This window comes from Heterodontus francisci, chromosome 42 (assembly GCF_036365525.1).
Source record: "Heterodontus francisci isolate sHetFra1 chromosome 42, sHetFra1.hap1, whole genome shotgun sequence".
Taxonomy (NCBI): Eukaryota; Metazoa; Chordata; class Chondrichthyes; order Heterodontiformes; family Heterodontidae; genus Heterodontus; species Heterodontus francisci.
The window spans coordinates 29,520,491-29,538,424 of NC_090412.1; the positions used below are offsets into that span (position 1 = coordinate 29,520,491).

General features: G+C 49.8%; 1 protein-coding gene across 2 annotated transcripts in view; it reads left to right on the forward strand.

Annotated features, from left to right (window-relative positions):
- The first annotated feature begins 1,237 nt into the window (after positions 1–1,237).
- Positions 1,238–17,934, forward strand: part of LOC137355295 (tetraspanin-5-like) — an 89,919-nt gene continuing 73,222 nt past the window's right edge. The window contains exon 1 of one of the 2 annotated variants that reach the window (XM_068020269.1): positions 1,238–1,477. In XM_068020269.1, coding sequence (XP_067876370.1) covers positions 1,397–1,477 — 81 coding nt within the window. In that variant the 5' untranslated portion in view covers positions 1,238–1,396. The remainder of the gene's footprint in view (positions 1,478–17,934) is intronic. The other variant, XM_068020268.1, reaches the window with a different exon arrangement.

Genomic DNA, 17,934 nt, shown 5'->3' on the forward strand with positions numbered 1-17,934 from the left:
ATGGGAGTAAATCCTGTCCCGAAGAATCCTCTCTAATAGTTTCCCTACCACTGACGTAAGGCTCACCGGCCTATAATTTCCTGGATTATCCTTGCTACCCTTCTTAAACAAAGGAACAACATTGGCTATTCTCCAGTCCTCTGGGACCTCACCTGTGGCCAATGAGGATGCAAAAATTTCTGTCAAGGCCCCAGCAATTTCTTCCCTTGCCTCCCTCAATATTCTGGGGTAGATCCCATCAGGCCATGGGGACTTATCTACCTTAATGCTTTGCAAGACACCCAACACCTCCTCCTTTTTGATAATGAGATGATTGAGACTATCTGCACTCCCTTCCCTCGGCTCATCATCCACCAAGTCCTTCTCTTTGCTGAATACTGATGCAAAGTACTCATTTAGCACCTCACCCATTTCCTCTGGCTCCACGCATAGATTCCCATCTCTGTCCTTGAGTGGGCCAACCCTTTCCCTGGTCACCCTCTTGCTCTTTATATATGTATAAAAAGCCTTGGGATTCTCCTTAATCCTGTTTGCCAATGACTTTTCATGACCCCTTTTAGCCCTCCTGACTGCTTGCTTAAGTTCCTTCCTACTTTCTTTATATTCCTCAAGGGATTCGTCTGTTCCCAGCCTTCCAGCCCTTACAAATGCTTCCTTTTTCTTTTTGACTAGACTCACAATATCCCGCGTTATCCAAGGTTCCCGAAACTTGCCAAACTTATCCTTCTTCCTCACAGGAACATGCCAATCCTGGATTCTAATCAACTGATGTTTGAAAGACTCCCACATGTCAGATGTTGATTTACCCTCAAACAGCCGCCCCCAATCTAAATTCTTCAGTTTCTGCCTAATATTGTTATAATTAGCCTTCCCCCAATTTAGCACCTTCACCCGAGGACGACTCTTATCCTTATCCACAAGTACCTTAAAACTTACAGAATTATGGTCACTACTGGAGGGAGTAAAGGGCACCATCAAAGAAATAGTGAAAAGCTGGTTGAGGTATGAGGACAGGATTCATTCAGATTGAAAGGGATTGTCTGGTTTTAATATTGCCTGCTCTCCAGCAGGGAGAATCTCTCTTGAACCTGGTCTCTAAACCCCAGGACAGGATTAGAGACAGAGTGAGCACAGACCAACACCCTGCTTTTCTCCCCTCTCACTCCAGCTTTCTCTCTCTTTATTCTCTTTGCTTCCGGCTCTGTCTGACGCTTTGAGGCGGGTCTGTCTTTCTCTGTTTCCTGCTCCGACTCTGAATCAAGCACTGTTGCAGCCGAGTGTCCCCGGGAGTGAGTGGAGTGGAGTGAGGTGAGGGCGGACGGAGGGAGGGAGGGAGTAGCGCCCACCCGCCCGGGATCAGTGTCTCAGCAGCAGGACAGGAGCCCGATACTCCGAGATGCCGCATTACAAGTACCAAGGGGCACAAGTCAGCTGCCTTTTCAAATACACACTGTTCACCCTCAACATCATCTTCTGGGTAAGTCTGTGTGGGGGTGACTTGTGAGGGTATTTATGGGGGTGAGGGTGATTTGTGAGGGTATTTATGGGGGTGAAGGTGATTTGTGAGGGTATTTGTAGGGGTGAAGGTGATTTGTGAGGGTATTTGTAGGGGTGAGGGTGATTTGTGAGGGTATTTGTAGGGGTGAGGGTGATTTGTGAGGGTATTTGTAGGGGTGAGGGTGATTTGTGAGGGTATTTGTGGGGGTGAGGGTGATTTGTGAGTATTTGTAGGGGTGAGGGTGATTTATGGGGGTGAGGGTGATTTGTGAGGGTATTTATGGGGGTGAGGGTATTTGTCGGGGTGAGGGTGATTTGTGAGGGTATTTGTAGGCGTGAGGGTGATTTGTGAGTATTTGTAGGGGTGAGGGTGATTTGTGAGGGTATTTGTAGGGGTGAGGGTATTTGTAGGGGTGAGGGTGATTTGTGAGGGTATTTGTAGGGGTGAGGGTGATTTGTGAGGGTATTTGTAGGGGTGAGGGTATTTGTAGGGGTGAGGGTGATTTGTGAGGGTATTTGTAGGGGTGAGGGTGATTTGTAGTATTTGTAGGGGTGAGGGTGATTTGTGAGGGTATTTGTGGGGGTGAGGGTGATTTGTGAGGGTATTTGTAGGGGTGAGGGTGATTTGTGAGGGTATTTGTGGGGGTGAGGGTGATTTGTGAGGGTATTTGTAGGGGTGAGGGTGATTTGTGAGTATTTGTAGGGGTGAGGGTGATTTGTGAGGGTATTTGTGGGGGTGAGGGTGATTTGTGAGGGTATTTGTAGGGGTGAGGGTGATTTGTGAGTATTTGTAGGGGTGAGGGTGATTTGTGAGGGTATTTGTGGGGGTGAGGGTGATTTGTGAGTATTTGTAGGGGTGAGGGTGATTTGTGAGTATTTGTAGGGGTGAGGGTGATTTGTGAGGGTATTTGTAGGGGTGAGGGTGATTTGTGAGTATTTGTAGGGGTGAGGGTGATTTGTGAGGGTATTTGTGGGGGTGAGGGTGATTTGTGAGGGTATTTGTGGGGGTGAGGGTGATTTGTGAGTATTTGTAGGGGTGAGGGTGATTTGTGAGGGTATTTGTAGGGGTGAGGGTGATTTGTGAGGGTATTTGTAGGGGTGAGGGTGATTTGTGAGGGTATTTGTCGGGGTGAGGGTGATTTGTGAGGTATTTGTAGGGGTGAGGGTGATTTGTGAAGGTATTTGTAGGGGTGAGGGTGATTTGTGAGTATTTGTAGGGGTGAGGGTGATTTGTGAGGGTATTTGTAGGGGTGAGGGTGATTTGTGAGAGTATTTGTGGGGGTGAGGGTGATTTGTGAGGGTATTTGAGGGGGTGAGGGTGATTTGTGAGGGTGATTTGTGGGGGTGAGGGTGATTTGTGAGGGTATTTGTGGGGGTGAGGGTGATTTGTGAGGGTATTTGTAGGGGTGAGGGTGATTTGTGAGTATTTGTAGGGGTGAGGGTGATTTGTGAGGTATTTGTAGGGGTGAGGGTGATTTGTGAGTATTTGTAGGGGTGAGGGTGATTTGTGAGGGTATTTGTAGGGGTGAGGGTGATTTGTGAGGGTATTTGTACGGGTGAGGGTGATTTGTGAGTATTTGTAGGGGTGAAGGTGATTTGTGAGGGTATTTGTACAGGTGAGGGTGATTTGTGAGTATTTGTAGGGGTGAAGGTGATTTGTGAGGGTATTTGTAGGGGTGAGGGTGATTTGTAGTATTTGTAGGGCTGAGGGTGATTTGTGAGGGTATTTGTGGGGGTGAGGGTGATTTGTGAGGGTATTTGTAGGGGTGAGGGTGATTTGTGAGGGTATTTGTAGGGGTGAGGGTGATTTGTGAGGGTATTTGTAGGGGTGAGGGTGATTTGTGAGGTATTTGTAGGGGTGAGGGTGATTTGTGAGTATTTGTAGGGGTGAGGGTGATTTGTGAGTATTTGTAGGGGTGAGGGTGATTTGTGAGGGTATTTGTGGGGGTGAGGGTGATTTGTGAGGGTATTTGTGGGGGTGAGGGTGATTTGTGAGTATTTGTAGGGGTGAGGGTGATTTGTGAGGGTATTTGTAGGGGTGAGGGTGATTTGTGAGGGTATTTGTAGGGGTGAGGGTGATTTGTGAGGGTATTTGTAGGGGTGAGGGTGATTTGTGAGGGTATTTGTCGGGGTGAGGGTGATTTGTGAGGGTGTTTGTGGAGGTGAGGGTGATTTGTGAGGGTGTTTGTGGAGGTGAGGGTGATTTGTGAGGGTGTTTGTGGAGGTGAGGGTGATTTGTGAGGGTGTTTGTGGAGGTGAGGGTGATTTGTGAGGGTGTTTGTGGAGGTGAGGGTGATTTGTGAGGGTATTTGTAGGGGTGAGGGTGATTTGTGAGGGTATTTGTAGGGGTGAGGGTGATTTGTGAGTATTTGTAGGGGTGAGGGTGATTTGTGAGGGTATTTGTAGGGGTGAGGGTGATTTGTGAGGGTATTTGTAGGGGTGAGGGTGATTTGTGAGGGTATTTGTAGGGGTGAGGGTGATTTGTGAGGGTATTTGTGGGGGTGAGGGTGATTTGTGAGTATTTGTAGGGGTGAGGGTGATTTGTGAGGGTATTTGTAGGGGTGAGGGTGATTTGTGAGGGTATTTGTAGGGGTGAGGGTGATTTGTGAGGGTGTTTGTGGAGGTGAGGGTGATTTGTGAGGGTGTTTGTGGAGGTGAGGGTGATTTGTGAGGGTGTTTGTGGAGGTGAGGGTGATTTGTGAGGGTGTTTGTGGAGGTGAGGGTATTTGTGTGGATAGGGTTTGCTTTGATCTCCTTGCTGTTTCTGAAGAATTGTTGAAAAGCCTTTATGATGTGATGTGATTGGTCTACCAGAAAGCCCTGTTTAAGGTTCCATATGAAAGGTTTGTTGTGGCAGCCCAAGTCATTTGGTATCCTGGGTGAATCTTTGACAAGGGATTAGCGAAAGGGAAGAAGCAGCATGCAGTTTCGGGGATTGATGGGATGGAGAGAGTTATTATTCTTATCTACATCCATCACCTGGATTGAGAAACTCAGTCTACATTTTACATGTCATACCAGACTTATCGGGAGGAGCAGCAATGGGCTGAGGGTACAGAAGGATCGCAACAAGGGGCTGAACTACTGCAGAGAAAATTCAATGTAGAAAAATAGCACGTCTTAGTGGAAGAATTAATGAGAGGCTGAAAGGGATGTGGGAGTGAGAGCGAAACTGTACTAACTGTGCCCAGTCACTCAACAAAATGAACCGATTAGAAAACAGCAAACAATAACTTGCATTTACACATAGATTTACATTCAGTCTAAACCACACAAGCCTCTTTCCACCCCTTCTCATCTTACCCTATCTGTTCCTTTCTCCCTCATGTGCTTATCTAGCTTCCCCTTACGTGTATTGATGCTATTTGCCTCAACCACGCTTTGTAATAGCGAGTTCCACATACTCAGCACTCTTTTGCTAAAGAACTTTCTCCCTGAATTCTTTGTTGGATTTATTAGTGACGATCTTTTATTTATGACCTTGAGTTCTGCACTCGCCCACAGTGGAAACATATTTTCTGTACATCTATCAAACCCCTTCATAATCTTAATCTCTATCAATTTACCCCTCAGCACACCCGTTTCTAGAGAAAGGAGCCCGAGCCTTTCCTGATAAGTATATCCTCTCATTTCTGTTATCACTCAGAGTGCAGAGGTCAGAACTGTTCACACTGCTCCAAGTGTGGGCTAACCAGGATTCAATACAAGTTTAACATAACTTCTCTGCTTTTCAATTCTATTCCTTTAGAAATGAACCCCAGTGCGTGTTTTCCTTTTTATGGCCTTATTAACCTGTGATTTGTGAATCTGTACCCCTAGATCCTCCTCCTCCTCTACCCCGTTTAGAGACATTTTTCAAGGAGTACACACCCTTCTTATTCCTTGTACCAAAATGCACCACATCACGTTTAACTATACTGAAACTCATTTCACAATTATGCACCCATTCTGCAAGTTTATTAAGTTCTTGTATATTGTCGCAGTCTTCCTCTGTATTCACAAATTTTAAAATTGTACTTCAAATTCCAATTCCAAATTGTTGATGTAAATTGTGAACAGTGATCCCAGCACAGATTCCTACGGAATGCCACTTCCCACCTTTTGCCAGTCTGAATGGCTGCCCTTAATCCCTATGCTGTGTTCTGCTTTGCAGCTAGCTTGCTATCCATTTTGTTACAAAGCCCCTGAGTGCACAGGCTCTGACCGTAGGCGTGAGTGTACCGTGTGGTATCTTATTAAAGGCCTTTTGAATATCGACATCATATGCAGCACTTTTAACAATGAAAAACATCCCAAGGTGATTTAGAGATGTAATCAGACAAAAATGGATGTCGCGATATGGAAGGGGGTGGGGGTTATTGTGTGTGTGTGTGGTGGGGGTGTGTATTCTGTGGGTGGGGGTGTGTATTCTGTGAGAGGGGACTATTCTGTCAGTGTGTGTGAGGGTGGGAGTTTAGTGTGTGTGTGTATGGGGGAGGACAGTGTGTATCTGTGGGTGAGGGTGGGAGTATAGGATGTGTGTTTGTTTGTGGTGGGGGATGTATAGTGTGTGTGTGAGGGTGGATGCGGGTAAACCCAGCTCCTCTCAGATGAATATAAAAGATCTCATGGCACTGTTGGAAGAACAGCAGGAGAGTTCTCCCTGGTGTCCTGGCCAATATTTATCCCTCTACATTGCTAAAATAGGTTATCTGGCCATTCTCACATTGCTGTTTGTGGAATCTTGCTGTGCGCAGATTGGCAGCCACGTTTCTGACATTGCGACAGTGAGGACACTTCAAACTACTTTATGGAATGTAAGTGTGAGTTCATCTATTTTAGACCAAAAAGGATCAATCAAGTATTTTTTAATGGTGAAAAGCTAGGAACAGTGCAGGCCCAATGAGATGTAAGGGATCCATGTATGCAATTCACTAAATGTAACAGGTAGGAACAAATATAATCTTTATAACCAGAGGGCTGGAATATAAAAGGGGAGGAAGTCATGATTCATCTGGAGTAGTGGGAGCAGTTCTGGGCACCACACCCTGGGAAGGATATATCAGATAGTGAGCATAGGTTGCAAAGCTCCAAGGATGAGATTATATAAACTATGCTTATATTCCTTGGAATGTAGAAGATTAAGGGTTGATTTGGTTGAGGTTTTTAGGATTTTGAGAGGAATTGGTAGGATAGATGGAGAGAAACATTTCCTGCTGGTGGAGGAGTCTAGGACAAGGTGACATCATCTTAAAATGAGAGCCAGGTCCTTCGGAAAAGACGTCAGGAAACAAAGCACACAAAGAGTGGTAGAAGTGTGGAACTCTCTCCCACTAAAAGCAGTAGGTCCTAGCTCAATGAATCATTTTAAATCTGAGATTTTTGTTAACCAGAGGTATTGATGAATATCAGGAAGGTGGGTGTGTGCAGTTAGGTTGCAGATCAGCCTTGATCCCATGAATGGCGGGACAGGCTCGAGGGGCTGAATGGCCCCCTCCTGTTCCTGTTCTCCTGATATGCTTGGGGATTTCTCGGTTGTGAAAGGCACTGTATAAACGCCACCACCACCCCCCCACTCCCCGATTTCTCCACCCACCCCCATCATCATCCCCATAACTCCATCCAGTGTTGTCCTACAACAGAACTGTTACAGTTGTGTGGGGTGTCGGGGACAGTCTGTGTGTGTGTAGGCAATTTCGGGAAGGGGGCAGCGAGGGTGTAGGGATTGGTAGGTGTGCTAACCCTAATCCTGATCTCAGTCTGTGCAGCTAAACATCCGGTGTCGGCGAAGCAGGAAAACATTCCCACAGTCCCCAGGCCACATTTATATACCAGCAAGTTTCCAGTCCATTGTGAATCGGAATATTGGCAGCAGGGCCCAGTCCACTGCCCCCCGAACTGGCCCCCTCCCAGAATCCTGAGCCAGTGCAGGAGTGGGAGCCCTTCCTCTGTGTATGTGGAAGAATTTGATTGGACGGATTTTCATTCCAGAAGTGTATCTGATGTAGAACCTGACAGGCTAACTGTGGCAACTTGTGATTTCTTATTGGGGTCCAATACACTTCCTCCAGTGTCTGTGACCTTGAGAAGCATCACAGCTGAGACTGGTCCTGCTCTGTGTCCTGGACAAAGCTTTCCTTTCAGCAAGGGTCACTGGACAGTGATCAGGAGCAGGACTCCTGGCTGATTTCTCCTCTCTCTCTAACCCAGGGCTCACTGGACAGTGATCAGGAGCAGGAACCCTGGCTGATTTCCCCTCTCTCTCTAACCCAGGGCTCACTGGACAGTGACCAGGAGCAGGAACCCTGGCTGATTTCTCCTCTCTCTCTAACCCAGGGCTCACTGGACAGTGACCAGGAGCAGGAACCCTGGCTGATTTCTCCTCTCTCTCTAACCCAGGGCTCACTGGACAGTGACCAGGAGCAGGAACCCTGGCTGATTTCTCCTCTCTCTCTAACCCAGGGCTCACTGGACAGTGATCAGGAGCAGGAACCCTGGCTGATTTCTCCTCTCTCTCTAACTCAGGGCTCACTGGACAGTGACCAGGAGCAGGAACCCTGGCTGATTTCTCCTCTCTCTCTAACCCAGGGCTCACTGGACAGTGATCAGGAGCAGGAACCCTGGCTGATTTCCTCACACTCTCTAAAATCTGTCGCTCCTTACCCTAGACACTTCAAATATTTTATTTTTGAAATAGTTATCACCTGTTAAATTTTATTATGAATTCTGCTTCCACCTGGTAGAGAGTTCTGGTAGAGAATCTCATAACTCAGCAACTCGGCATAAACAGAATTCTCCTAATCTCTCCCTTCATTCTTTTGCTCACAATCTGAAATGTATTCCCTCCAATCGCTGACTCACAAACCAATGGAAATTATTTTTCTCCATTTACCTTGCCAAACCCTTCATAATTTTGAACAAATCTATCAGATCTGCTGTCTAATGTTTGTTCTAATGAAAGGAATCCAATTTCTCAAGTAATAAAAACAGAAAACGTGGAAAAACTAGGCAGGTCAGGCAGCATCTGGGGAGACAGAAACAGAGTTAACATTCCAGATCTGGGCCCTTTCATCAGAACTCCAGTTTAAGTTATTCCTTGTAACTACAGCCTGTGCTGGCTGGGATAGTGTAATCTGGGGCTCAGAGAGGAACTTGCTCGTTTCTGAGCCAGAAGATTGTGGATTCAAGTCTCTCTCCAAAGACTTGAGCACTTAGTCCAGGCTGGCATACCCAGTGCAGTACCAAGGGAGTGCTGCACTGTTGGAGATGCTGTCTTTCGGATGAGACATTAAATCAAGGCCGTGTCTGCCCTCTGAGATGGATGTAAAGATCCCATGGCAATATTTTGATGAAGAGCAGAGGAAGTTCCCCAGTGGCCAGTGTTTATCCCTCAACAAATATCACAAAGAACAGATCATCACATCGCTGTTGTGGGACCATGGCTGCATGTTTCTGACGTGACATTGACTGCTCTTCAAAAGAGCTTCATTGGCTGTGAAGCGCTTTGGAACATCCTGTGGTCGTGAAAGGCGCTCAGAAATGCAAGTCTTTCTAGCTTTTAGAGACCCTCTTCTGCCGGCTTGCCACAGCCTTGACATTCTTCCTCAAGGCGCCGGGGACTGTTGGCTCTGTTGCCTATTGGTCTTTTAGAGATATTACACAGGGACCTTCTGCTCCCAGGGCCAACCGCTCTGATGGTGCAGGTTCCAGTTCTATAAGTGGAGATGTTTACTGCCATCAAACAGCTGCAAATAGCTATAATTCAGGAAGTGGAAGGAAGAGAGGAACTTAGTGAAGGGTAGCAGTACTGAGTAATCTGATGGAGCTACGGGCTGACAAGTCCCCGGGTCCTGATGGGCTTCATTCTAGGGTCTTAAAAGAGGTGGCTAATGAGGTAGTAGATGCGTTAGTGTTAATTTTTCAAAATTCGCTGGATTCTGGAAAGGTTCCATCAGACTGGAAAGTCTATAATCCCTCTATTCAAGAAGTGGGGGAGACAGAAAACCGGTAACTATAGGCCAGTCAGCTTGACGTCTGTCATGGGGAAGGTGTTAGAATCAATAATTAAGGAGGCTATAGTTGAGCACTTCGAAAAACTCAGGATAATTGAGAATGGTCAGGATGGTTTTGTGAAAGGGAAAATATGTTGAACCAATTTATTGGAGTTCTTTTGAAGGAATAACATGTGCTGTGGATAAAGGGGAGCCCGTTCCCATACTGTACTTGGATTTCCAGAAGGTATTTGACAAGGCCCCACATAAAAGGTTATTGCGCAAAGTAGGAGCTCATGGTGTAGGGGGTAACATATTAACATGGATAGAAGAGTGGCTGGCTGGCAGAAAACAGAGTATGCATAAATGGGTCCTTTTCTGATTGGCAGGATGTGACGAGTGCAGTCCTGCAGGGGTCTGTGCTGGGGCCTCAACTTTTTACAATTTTTGTCAATGACTTAGATGAGGGGCGTGATGGCATGGTAGCTAAATTTGCAGATGACACAAAGATAGGTAGGAAAGTATGTTGTGAAGAGGACATGAGGTTGCAGATCAACATAGGTTGAGTGAGTGGGCAAAAATCTGGCAGATGGAGTATAATGTGGGAAAATGTGAAGTTGCTTACTTTGGCAGGAAGAATAAAAAAGCAGAGTATTACTTAAATGGAGAACGACTGCAGAATTCCGAGGTGCAGAGGGATCCAGGTTCTAGTGCATGAGTCACAAAAAGTTAGTATGCAGGTACAGCAAGTAATCAAGATCACTATTGGAATGCTATCCTTTATTATAAGAGGAATTGAAAATAAAAGTAAGGATGTTCTGCTTCAGTTATACAGGGCATTGGTGAATTGGTGAGACCACATCTCAAATACTGTGTGCAGTTTTGGTCTTATTTAAGGAAGGATGTGAATGCGTTGGAGGCAGTTCAGAGGAGGTTTACTAGATTGATACCTGGAATGAGCGGGTTGTCTTATGAGGAAAGGTTGGACAGACTGGGCTTGTTTTCACTGGAGTTTAGAAGAGTGAGGGGAAATTTGATTGAAGTTTATAAGATCCTGAACGGTCTTGACAAGGTGGATGTGGAAAGGATGTTTCCTCTTGTGGGAGAGTCCAGAACTCGGGGCACTGTTTTAAAATTAGGGGTTGCCCTAATGGTGGGCGCCACAGATGGTGGGAGGCACAGTGGCGCAGAGGTTAGCACTGCAGCCTCTCAGCTCCTGCAACCCGGGTTCAGTTCTGGGTACTGCCTGTGCGGAGTTTGCAAGTTCTCCCTATGACCGCGTGTGTTTCTGCTGGGTGCTCCGGTTTCCTCCCACAGCCAAAGACAAAGACTTGCAGGTTGATAGGTAAAATGGCCATTGTAAATTGCCCCTAGTGTAGATAGGTGGTAGGAGAATAGTGGGGATGTGGTAGGGAATATGGGATTAATGTAGGATTAGGATAAATGGATGGTTGTTGGTTGGCACAGACTCGGTGGGCCGAAGGGCCTGTTTCAGTGCTGTATCTCTTCAAAAAAAAAAAGAAAGATGAGAAATGTTTTCTCTGACGGTTGTGAAACTTTCGAACTCTCTGCCTCAGAAGGTGGTGGAGGCGGGGTCATTGAATTATTTTAAGGCGGAGGTGGAGAGATTCTGGTTAGGCAGAGGAATCAAAGGTTATCAGGGGTAGATGGGAGTGTGGAATTCGAGACACAAACAGATCAGCCATGATCTTATTGAATGGCGGAGCAGGCTAGAGAGGCCGAATGGCCTACTTCTGCTCCTAATTCGTATGTTCATAAACACCACAGGGAGGTCCCGGAGAGACCTATTGGGAATAGCAACATGTCCTGTTTTTGAGAATCCTTTGAATATTTTTCGCAAGTGGAAATATTTTTGCTGAGTGATTGAGCAACACTTGGAGTAAATATTGCACTGGGCAGGGCGGGTACACAGGGCACGCTCAGGGACTGAAAAGCAGCTGTTCAACAGTGATATCTGTGCCGAAAAGAGATAACATGCTTGTGGTTTCCTCTCAGCTTCAGCTCACTGCCGTTTGTAAACTTTATCAGTTCTCCCCCTCAATCAGAAAGCATCAGCTCGCATCACATCTGTACCAATGTAGGGGCAGCTGACAGTACACCACACAGTAACAGACCTGTACCCGTCACCCAGCCCCTACACAGTAACAGACCTGTACCCGTCACCCAGCCCCTACACAGTAACAGACCTGTACCCGTCACCCAGCCCCTACACAGTAACAGACCTGTACCCGTCACCCAGCCCCTACACAGTAACAGACCTGTACCCGTCACCCAGCCCCTACACAGTAACAGACCTGTACCCGTCACCCAGCCCCTACACAGTAACAGACCTGTACCCGTCACCCAGCCCCTACACAGTAACAGACCTGTACCCGTCACCCAGCCCCTACACAGTAACAGACCTGTACCCGTCACCCAGCCCCTACACAGTAACAGACCTGTACCCGTCACCCAGCCCCTACACAGTAACAGACCTGTACCCGTCACCCAGCCCCTACACAGTAACAGACCTGTACCCGTCACCCAGCCCCTACACAGTAACAGACCTGTACCCGTCACCCAGCCCCAACACAGTAACAGACCTGTACCCGTCACCCAGCCCCTACACAGTAACAGACCTGTACCCGTCACCCAGCCCCTACACAGTAACAGACCTGTACCCGTCACCCAGCCCCTACACAGTAACAGACCTGTACCCGTCACCCAGCCCCTACACAGTAACAGACCTGTACCCGTCACCCAGCCCCTACACAGTAACAGACCTGTACCCGTCACCCAGCCCCTACACAGTAACAGACCTGTACCCGTCACCCAGCCCCTACACAGTAACAGACCTGTACCCGTCACCCAGCCCCTACACAGTAACAGACCTGTACCCGTCACCCAGCCCCTACACAGTAACAGACCTGTACCCGTCACCCAGCCCCTACACAGTAACAGACCTGTACCCGTCACCCAGCCCCTACACAGTAACAGACCTGTACCCGTCACCCAGCCCCTACACAGTAACAGACCTGTACCCGTCACCCAGCCCCTACACAGTAACAGACCTGTACCCGTCACCCAGCCCCTACACAGTAACAGACCTGTACCCGTCACCCAGCCCCTACACAGTAACAGACCTGTACCCGTCACCCAGCCCCTACACAGTAACAGACCTGTACCCGTCACCCAGCCCCTACACAGTAACAGACCTGTACCCGTCACCCAGCCCCTACACAGTAACAGACCTGTACCCGTCACCCAGCCCCTACACAGTAACAGACCTGTACCCGTCACCCAGCCCCTACACAGTAACAGACCTGTACCCATCACCCAGCCCCTACACAGTAGCAGACCTGTACCCATCACCCAGCCCCTACACAGTAACAGACCTGTACCCATCACCCACCACCGACACACAGTAACAGACCTGTACCCATCACCCAGCCCCTACACAGTAACAGACCTGTACCCATCACCCACCCCCTACACACAGTGACAGACCTGTACCCATCACCCAGCCCCTACACAGTAACAGACCTGTACCCATCACCTACCCCCTACACACAGTGACAGACCTGTACCCATCACCCAGCCCCTACACAGTAACAGATCTGTACCCATCACCCAGCCCCTACACAGTAGCAGACCTGTACCCATCACCCAGCCCCTACACAGTAACAGACCTGTACCCATCACCCAGCCCCTACACAGTAACAGACCTGTACCCATCACCCAGCCCCTACACAGTAACAGACCTGTACCCATCAGCCACCCCCTACACACAGTAACAGACCTGTACCCATCACTCAGCCCCTACACACAGTAACAGACCTGTACCCATCACCCACCCCTAACACAGTAAGAGACCTGTACCCATCACCCAGCCCCTACACAACAACAGACCTGTACCCATCACCCAGCCCCTACACAATAACAGACCTGTACCCATCACCCAGCCCCTACACAGTAACAGACCTGTACCCATCACCCAGCCCCTACACAGTAATAGACCTGTACCCATCACCCAGCCCCTACACAGTAACAGACCTGTACCCATCACCCACCCCCTACACACAGTAACAGACCTGTACCCATCACCCTGCCCCTACACACAGTAACAGACCTGTACCCATCACCCAGCCTCTACACACAGTGACAGACCTGTACCCATCACCCAGCCCCTACACACAGTAACAGACCTGTACCCATCACCCAGCCCCTACACAGTAACAGACCTGTACCCATCACCCAGCCCCTACACAGAAACAGACCTGTACCCATCACCCAGCCCCTACACACAGTAAGAGACCTGTACCCATCACCCAGCCCCTACACAGTAACAGACCTGTCCCCATCACCCAGCCCCTGCACACAGTAACAGACCTGTACCCATCACCCAGCCCCTGCACACAGTAACAGACCTGTACCCATCACCCAGCCCCTACACACAGTAAGAGACCTGTACCCATCACCCAGCCCCGACACAGTAACAGACCTGTACCCATCACCCAGCCCCTGCACACAGAAACAGACCTGTACCCATCACCCAGCCCCTACACAGTAACAGACCTGTACCCATCACCCAGCCTCTACACACAATAACAGACCTGTACCCATCACCCAGCCCCTACGCACACAGAAACAGACCTGTACCCATCACCCAGCCCCTACACAGTAACAGACCTGTACCCATCACCCAGCCTCTACACACAATAACAGACCTGTACCCATCACCCAGCCCCTGCACACAGTAACAGACCTGTACCCATCACCCAGCCCCTACACACAGTAAGAGACCTGTACCCATCACCCAGCCCCTACACAATAACAGACCTGTTCCCATCACCCAGCCCCTACACAGTAACAGACCTGTTCCCATCACCCACCCCCTACACAGTAACAGACCTGTACCCATCACCCAGCCCCTACACAATAACAGACCTGTACCCGTCACCCAGCCCCTACACACAGTAACAGACCTGTACCCGTCACCCAGCCCCTACACAGTTACAGACCTGTACCCATCACGCAGCCCCTACACAGTAAGAGACCTGTACCCATCACCCAGCCCCTACACAGTAACAGATCTGTACCCATCACCCAGCCCCTACACAGTAAGAGACCTGTACCCATCACCCAGCCCCAACATAGTAAGAGACCTGTACCCATCACCCACCCCCTACACACAGTAACAGACCTGTACCCATCACCCAGCCCCTACACAGTAACAGACCTGTACCCATCACCCACCCCCTACACAGTGACAGACCTGTACCCATCACCCACCCCCTACACAGTGACAGACCTGTACCCATCACCCAGCCCCTACACAGTAACAGACCTGTACCCATCACCCACCCCCTACACAGTAGCAGACCTGTACCCATCACCCAGCCCCTACACAGTAACAGACCTGTACCCATCACCCAGCCCCTACACAGTAACAGACCTGTACCCATCACCCACCCCCTACACACAGTGACAGACCTGTACCCATCACCCAGCCCCTACACAGTAACAGACCTGTACCCATCACCTACCCCCTACACACAGTGACAGACCTGTACCCATCACCCAGCCCCTACACAGTAACAGACCTGTACCCATCACCCAGCCCCTACGCACAATAACAGACCTGTACCCATCACCCAGCCCCTACGCACAATAACAGACCTGTACCCATCACCCAGCCCCTGCACACAGAAACAGACCTGTACCCATCACCCAGCCCCTACACACAGTAAGAGACCTGTACCCATCACCCAGCCCCTACACAGTAACAGACCTGTACCCATCACCCAGCCCCTGCACACAGTAACAGACCTGTACCCATCACCCAGCCCCTGCACACAGTAACAGACCTGTACCCATCACCCAGCCCCTACACACAGTAAGAGACCTGTACCCATCACCCAGCCCCGACACAGTAACAGACCTGTACCCATCACCCAGCCCCTGCACACAGAAACAGACCTGTACCCATCACCCAGCCCCTACACAGTAACAGACCTGTACCCATCACCCAGCCTCTACACAGTAACAGACCTGTACCCATCACCCACCCCCTACACAGTAGCAGACCTGTACCCATCACCCAGCCCCTACACAGTAACAGACCTGTACCCATCACCCACCCCCGACACACAGTAACAGACCTGTACCCATCACCCAGCCCCTACACAGTAACAGACCTGTACCCATCACCCACCCCCTACACACAGTGACAGACCTGTACCCATCACCCAGCCCCTACACAGTAACAGACCTGTACCCATCACCTACCCCCTACACACAGTGACAGACCTGTACCCATCACCCAGCCCCTACACAGTAGCAGACCTGTACCCATCACCCAGCCCCTACACAGTAACAGACCTGTACCCATCAGCCACCCCCTACACACAGTAACAGACCTGTACCCATCACTCAGCCCCTACACACAGTAACAGACCTGTACCCATCACCCACCCCTAACACAGTAAGAGACCTGTACCCATCACCCAGCCCCTACACAACAACAGACCTGTACCCATCACCCAGCCCCTACACAATAACAGACCTGTACCCATCACCCAGCCCCTACACAGTAACAGAGCTGTACCCATCACCCAGCCCCTACACAGTAATAGACCTGTACCCATCACCCAGCCCCTACACAGTAACAGACCTGTACCCATCACCCACCCCCTACACACAGTAACAGACCTGTACCCATCACCCTGCCCCTACACACAGTAACAGACCTGTACCCATCACCCAGCCTCTACACACAGTGACAGACCTGTACCCATCACCCAGCCCCTACACACAGTAACAGACCTGTACCCATCACCCAGCCCCTACACAGTAACAGACCTGTACCCATCACCCAGCCCCTACACAGAAACAGACCTGTACCCATCACCCAGCCCCTACACACAGTAAGAGACCTGTACCCATCACCCAGCCCCTATGCACAATAACAGACCTGTACCCATCACCCAGCCCCTACGCACAATAACAGACCTGTACCCATCACCCAGCCCCTGCACACAGAAACAGACCTGTACCCATCACCCAGCCCCTACACACAGTAAGAGACCTGTACCCATCACCCAGCCCCTACACAGTAACAGACCTGTCCCCATCACCCAGCCCCTGCACACAGTAACAGACCTGTACCCATCACCCAGCCCCTGCACACAGTAACAGACCTGTACCCATCACCCAGCCCCTACACACAGTAAGAGACCTGTACCCATCACCCAGCCCCGACACAGTAACAGACCTGTACCCATCACCCAGCCCCTGCACACAGAAACAGACCTGTACCCATCACCCAGCCCCTACACAGTAACAGACCTGTACCCATCACCCAGCCTCTACACACAATAACAGACCTGTACCCATCACCCAGCCCCTACGCACACAGAAACAGACCTGTACCCATCACCCAGCCCCTACACAGTAACAGACCTGTACCCATCACCCAGCCTCTACACACAATAACAGACCTGTACCCATCACCCAGCCCCTGCACACAGTAACAGACCTGTACCCATCACCCAGCCCCTACACACAGTAAGAGACCTGTACCCATCACCCAGCCCCTACACAATAACAGACCTGTTCCCATCACCCAGCCCCTACACAGTAACAGACCTGTTCCCATCACCCACCCCCTACACAGTAACAGACCTGTACCCATCACCCACCCCCTACACAATAACAGACCTGTACCCATCACCCACCCCCTACACAGTAACAGACCTGTACCCATCACCCAGCCCCTACACAGTAACAGACCTGTACCCATCACCCACCCCCTACACAATAACAGACCTGTACCCATCACCCACCCCCTACACAGTAACAGACCTGTACCCATCACCCAGCCCCTACACAATAACAGACCTGTACACATCACCCAGCCCCTACACAGTAAGAGACCTGTACCCATCACCCACCCCCTACACAGTAACAGACCTGTACCCATCACCCAGCCCCTACACAATAACAGACCTGTACACATCACCCAGCCCCTACACAGTAAGAGACCTGTTCCCATCACCCACCCCCTACACAGTAACAGACCTGTACCCATCACCCACCCCCTACACAGTAACAGACCTGTTCCCATCACCCACCCCCTACACAGTAACAGACCTGTACCCGTCACCCAGCCCCTACACACAGTAACAGACCTGTTCCCATCTCCCACCCCTTACACAGTAACAGACCTGTACCCATCACCCAGCCCCTACACAGTAACAGACCTGTACCCATCACCCAGCCCCTACACACAGTAACAGACCTGTACCCATCACCCAGCCCCTACACAGTAACAGACCTGTTCCCATCACCCACCCCCTACACAGTAACAGACCTGTACCCATCACCCAGCCCCTACGCACAATAACAGACCTGTTCCCATCTCCCACCCCTTACACAGTAACAGACCTGTACCCATCACCCAGCCCCT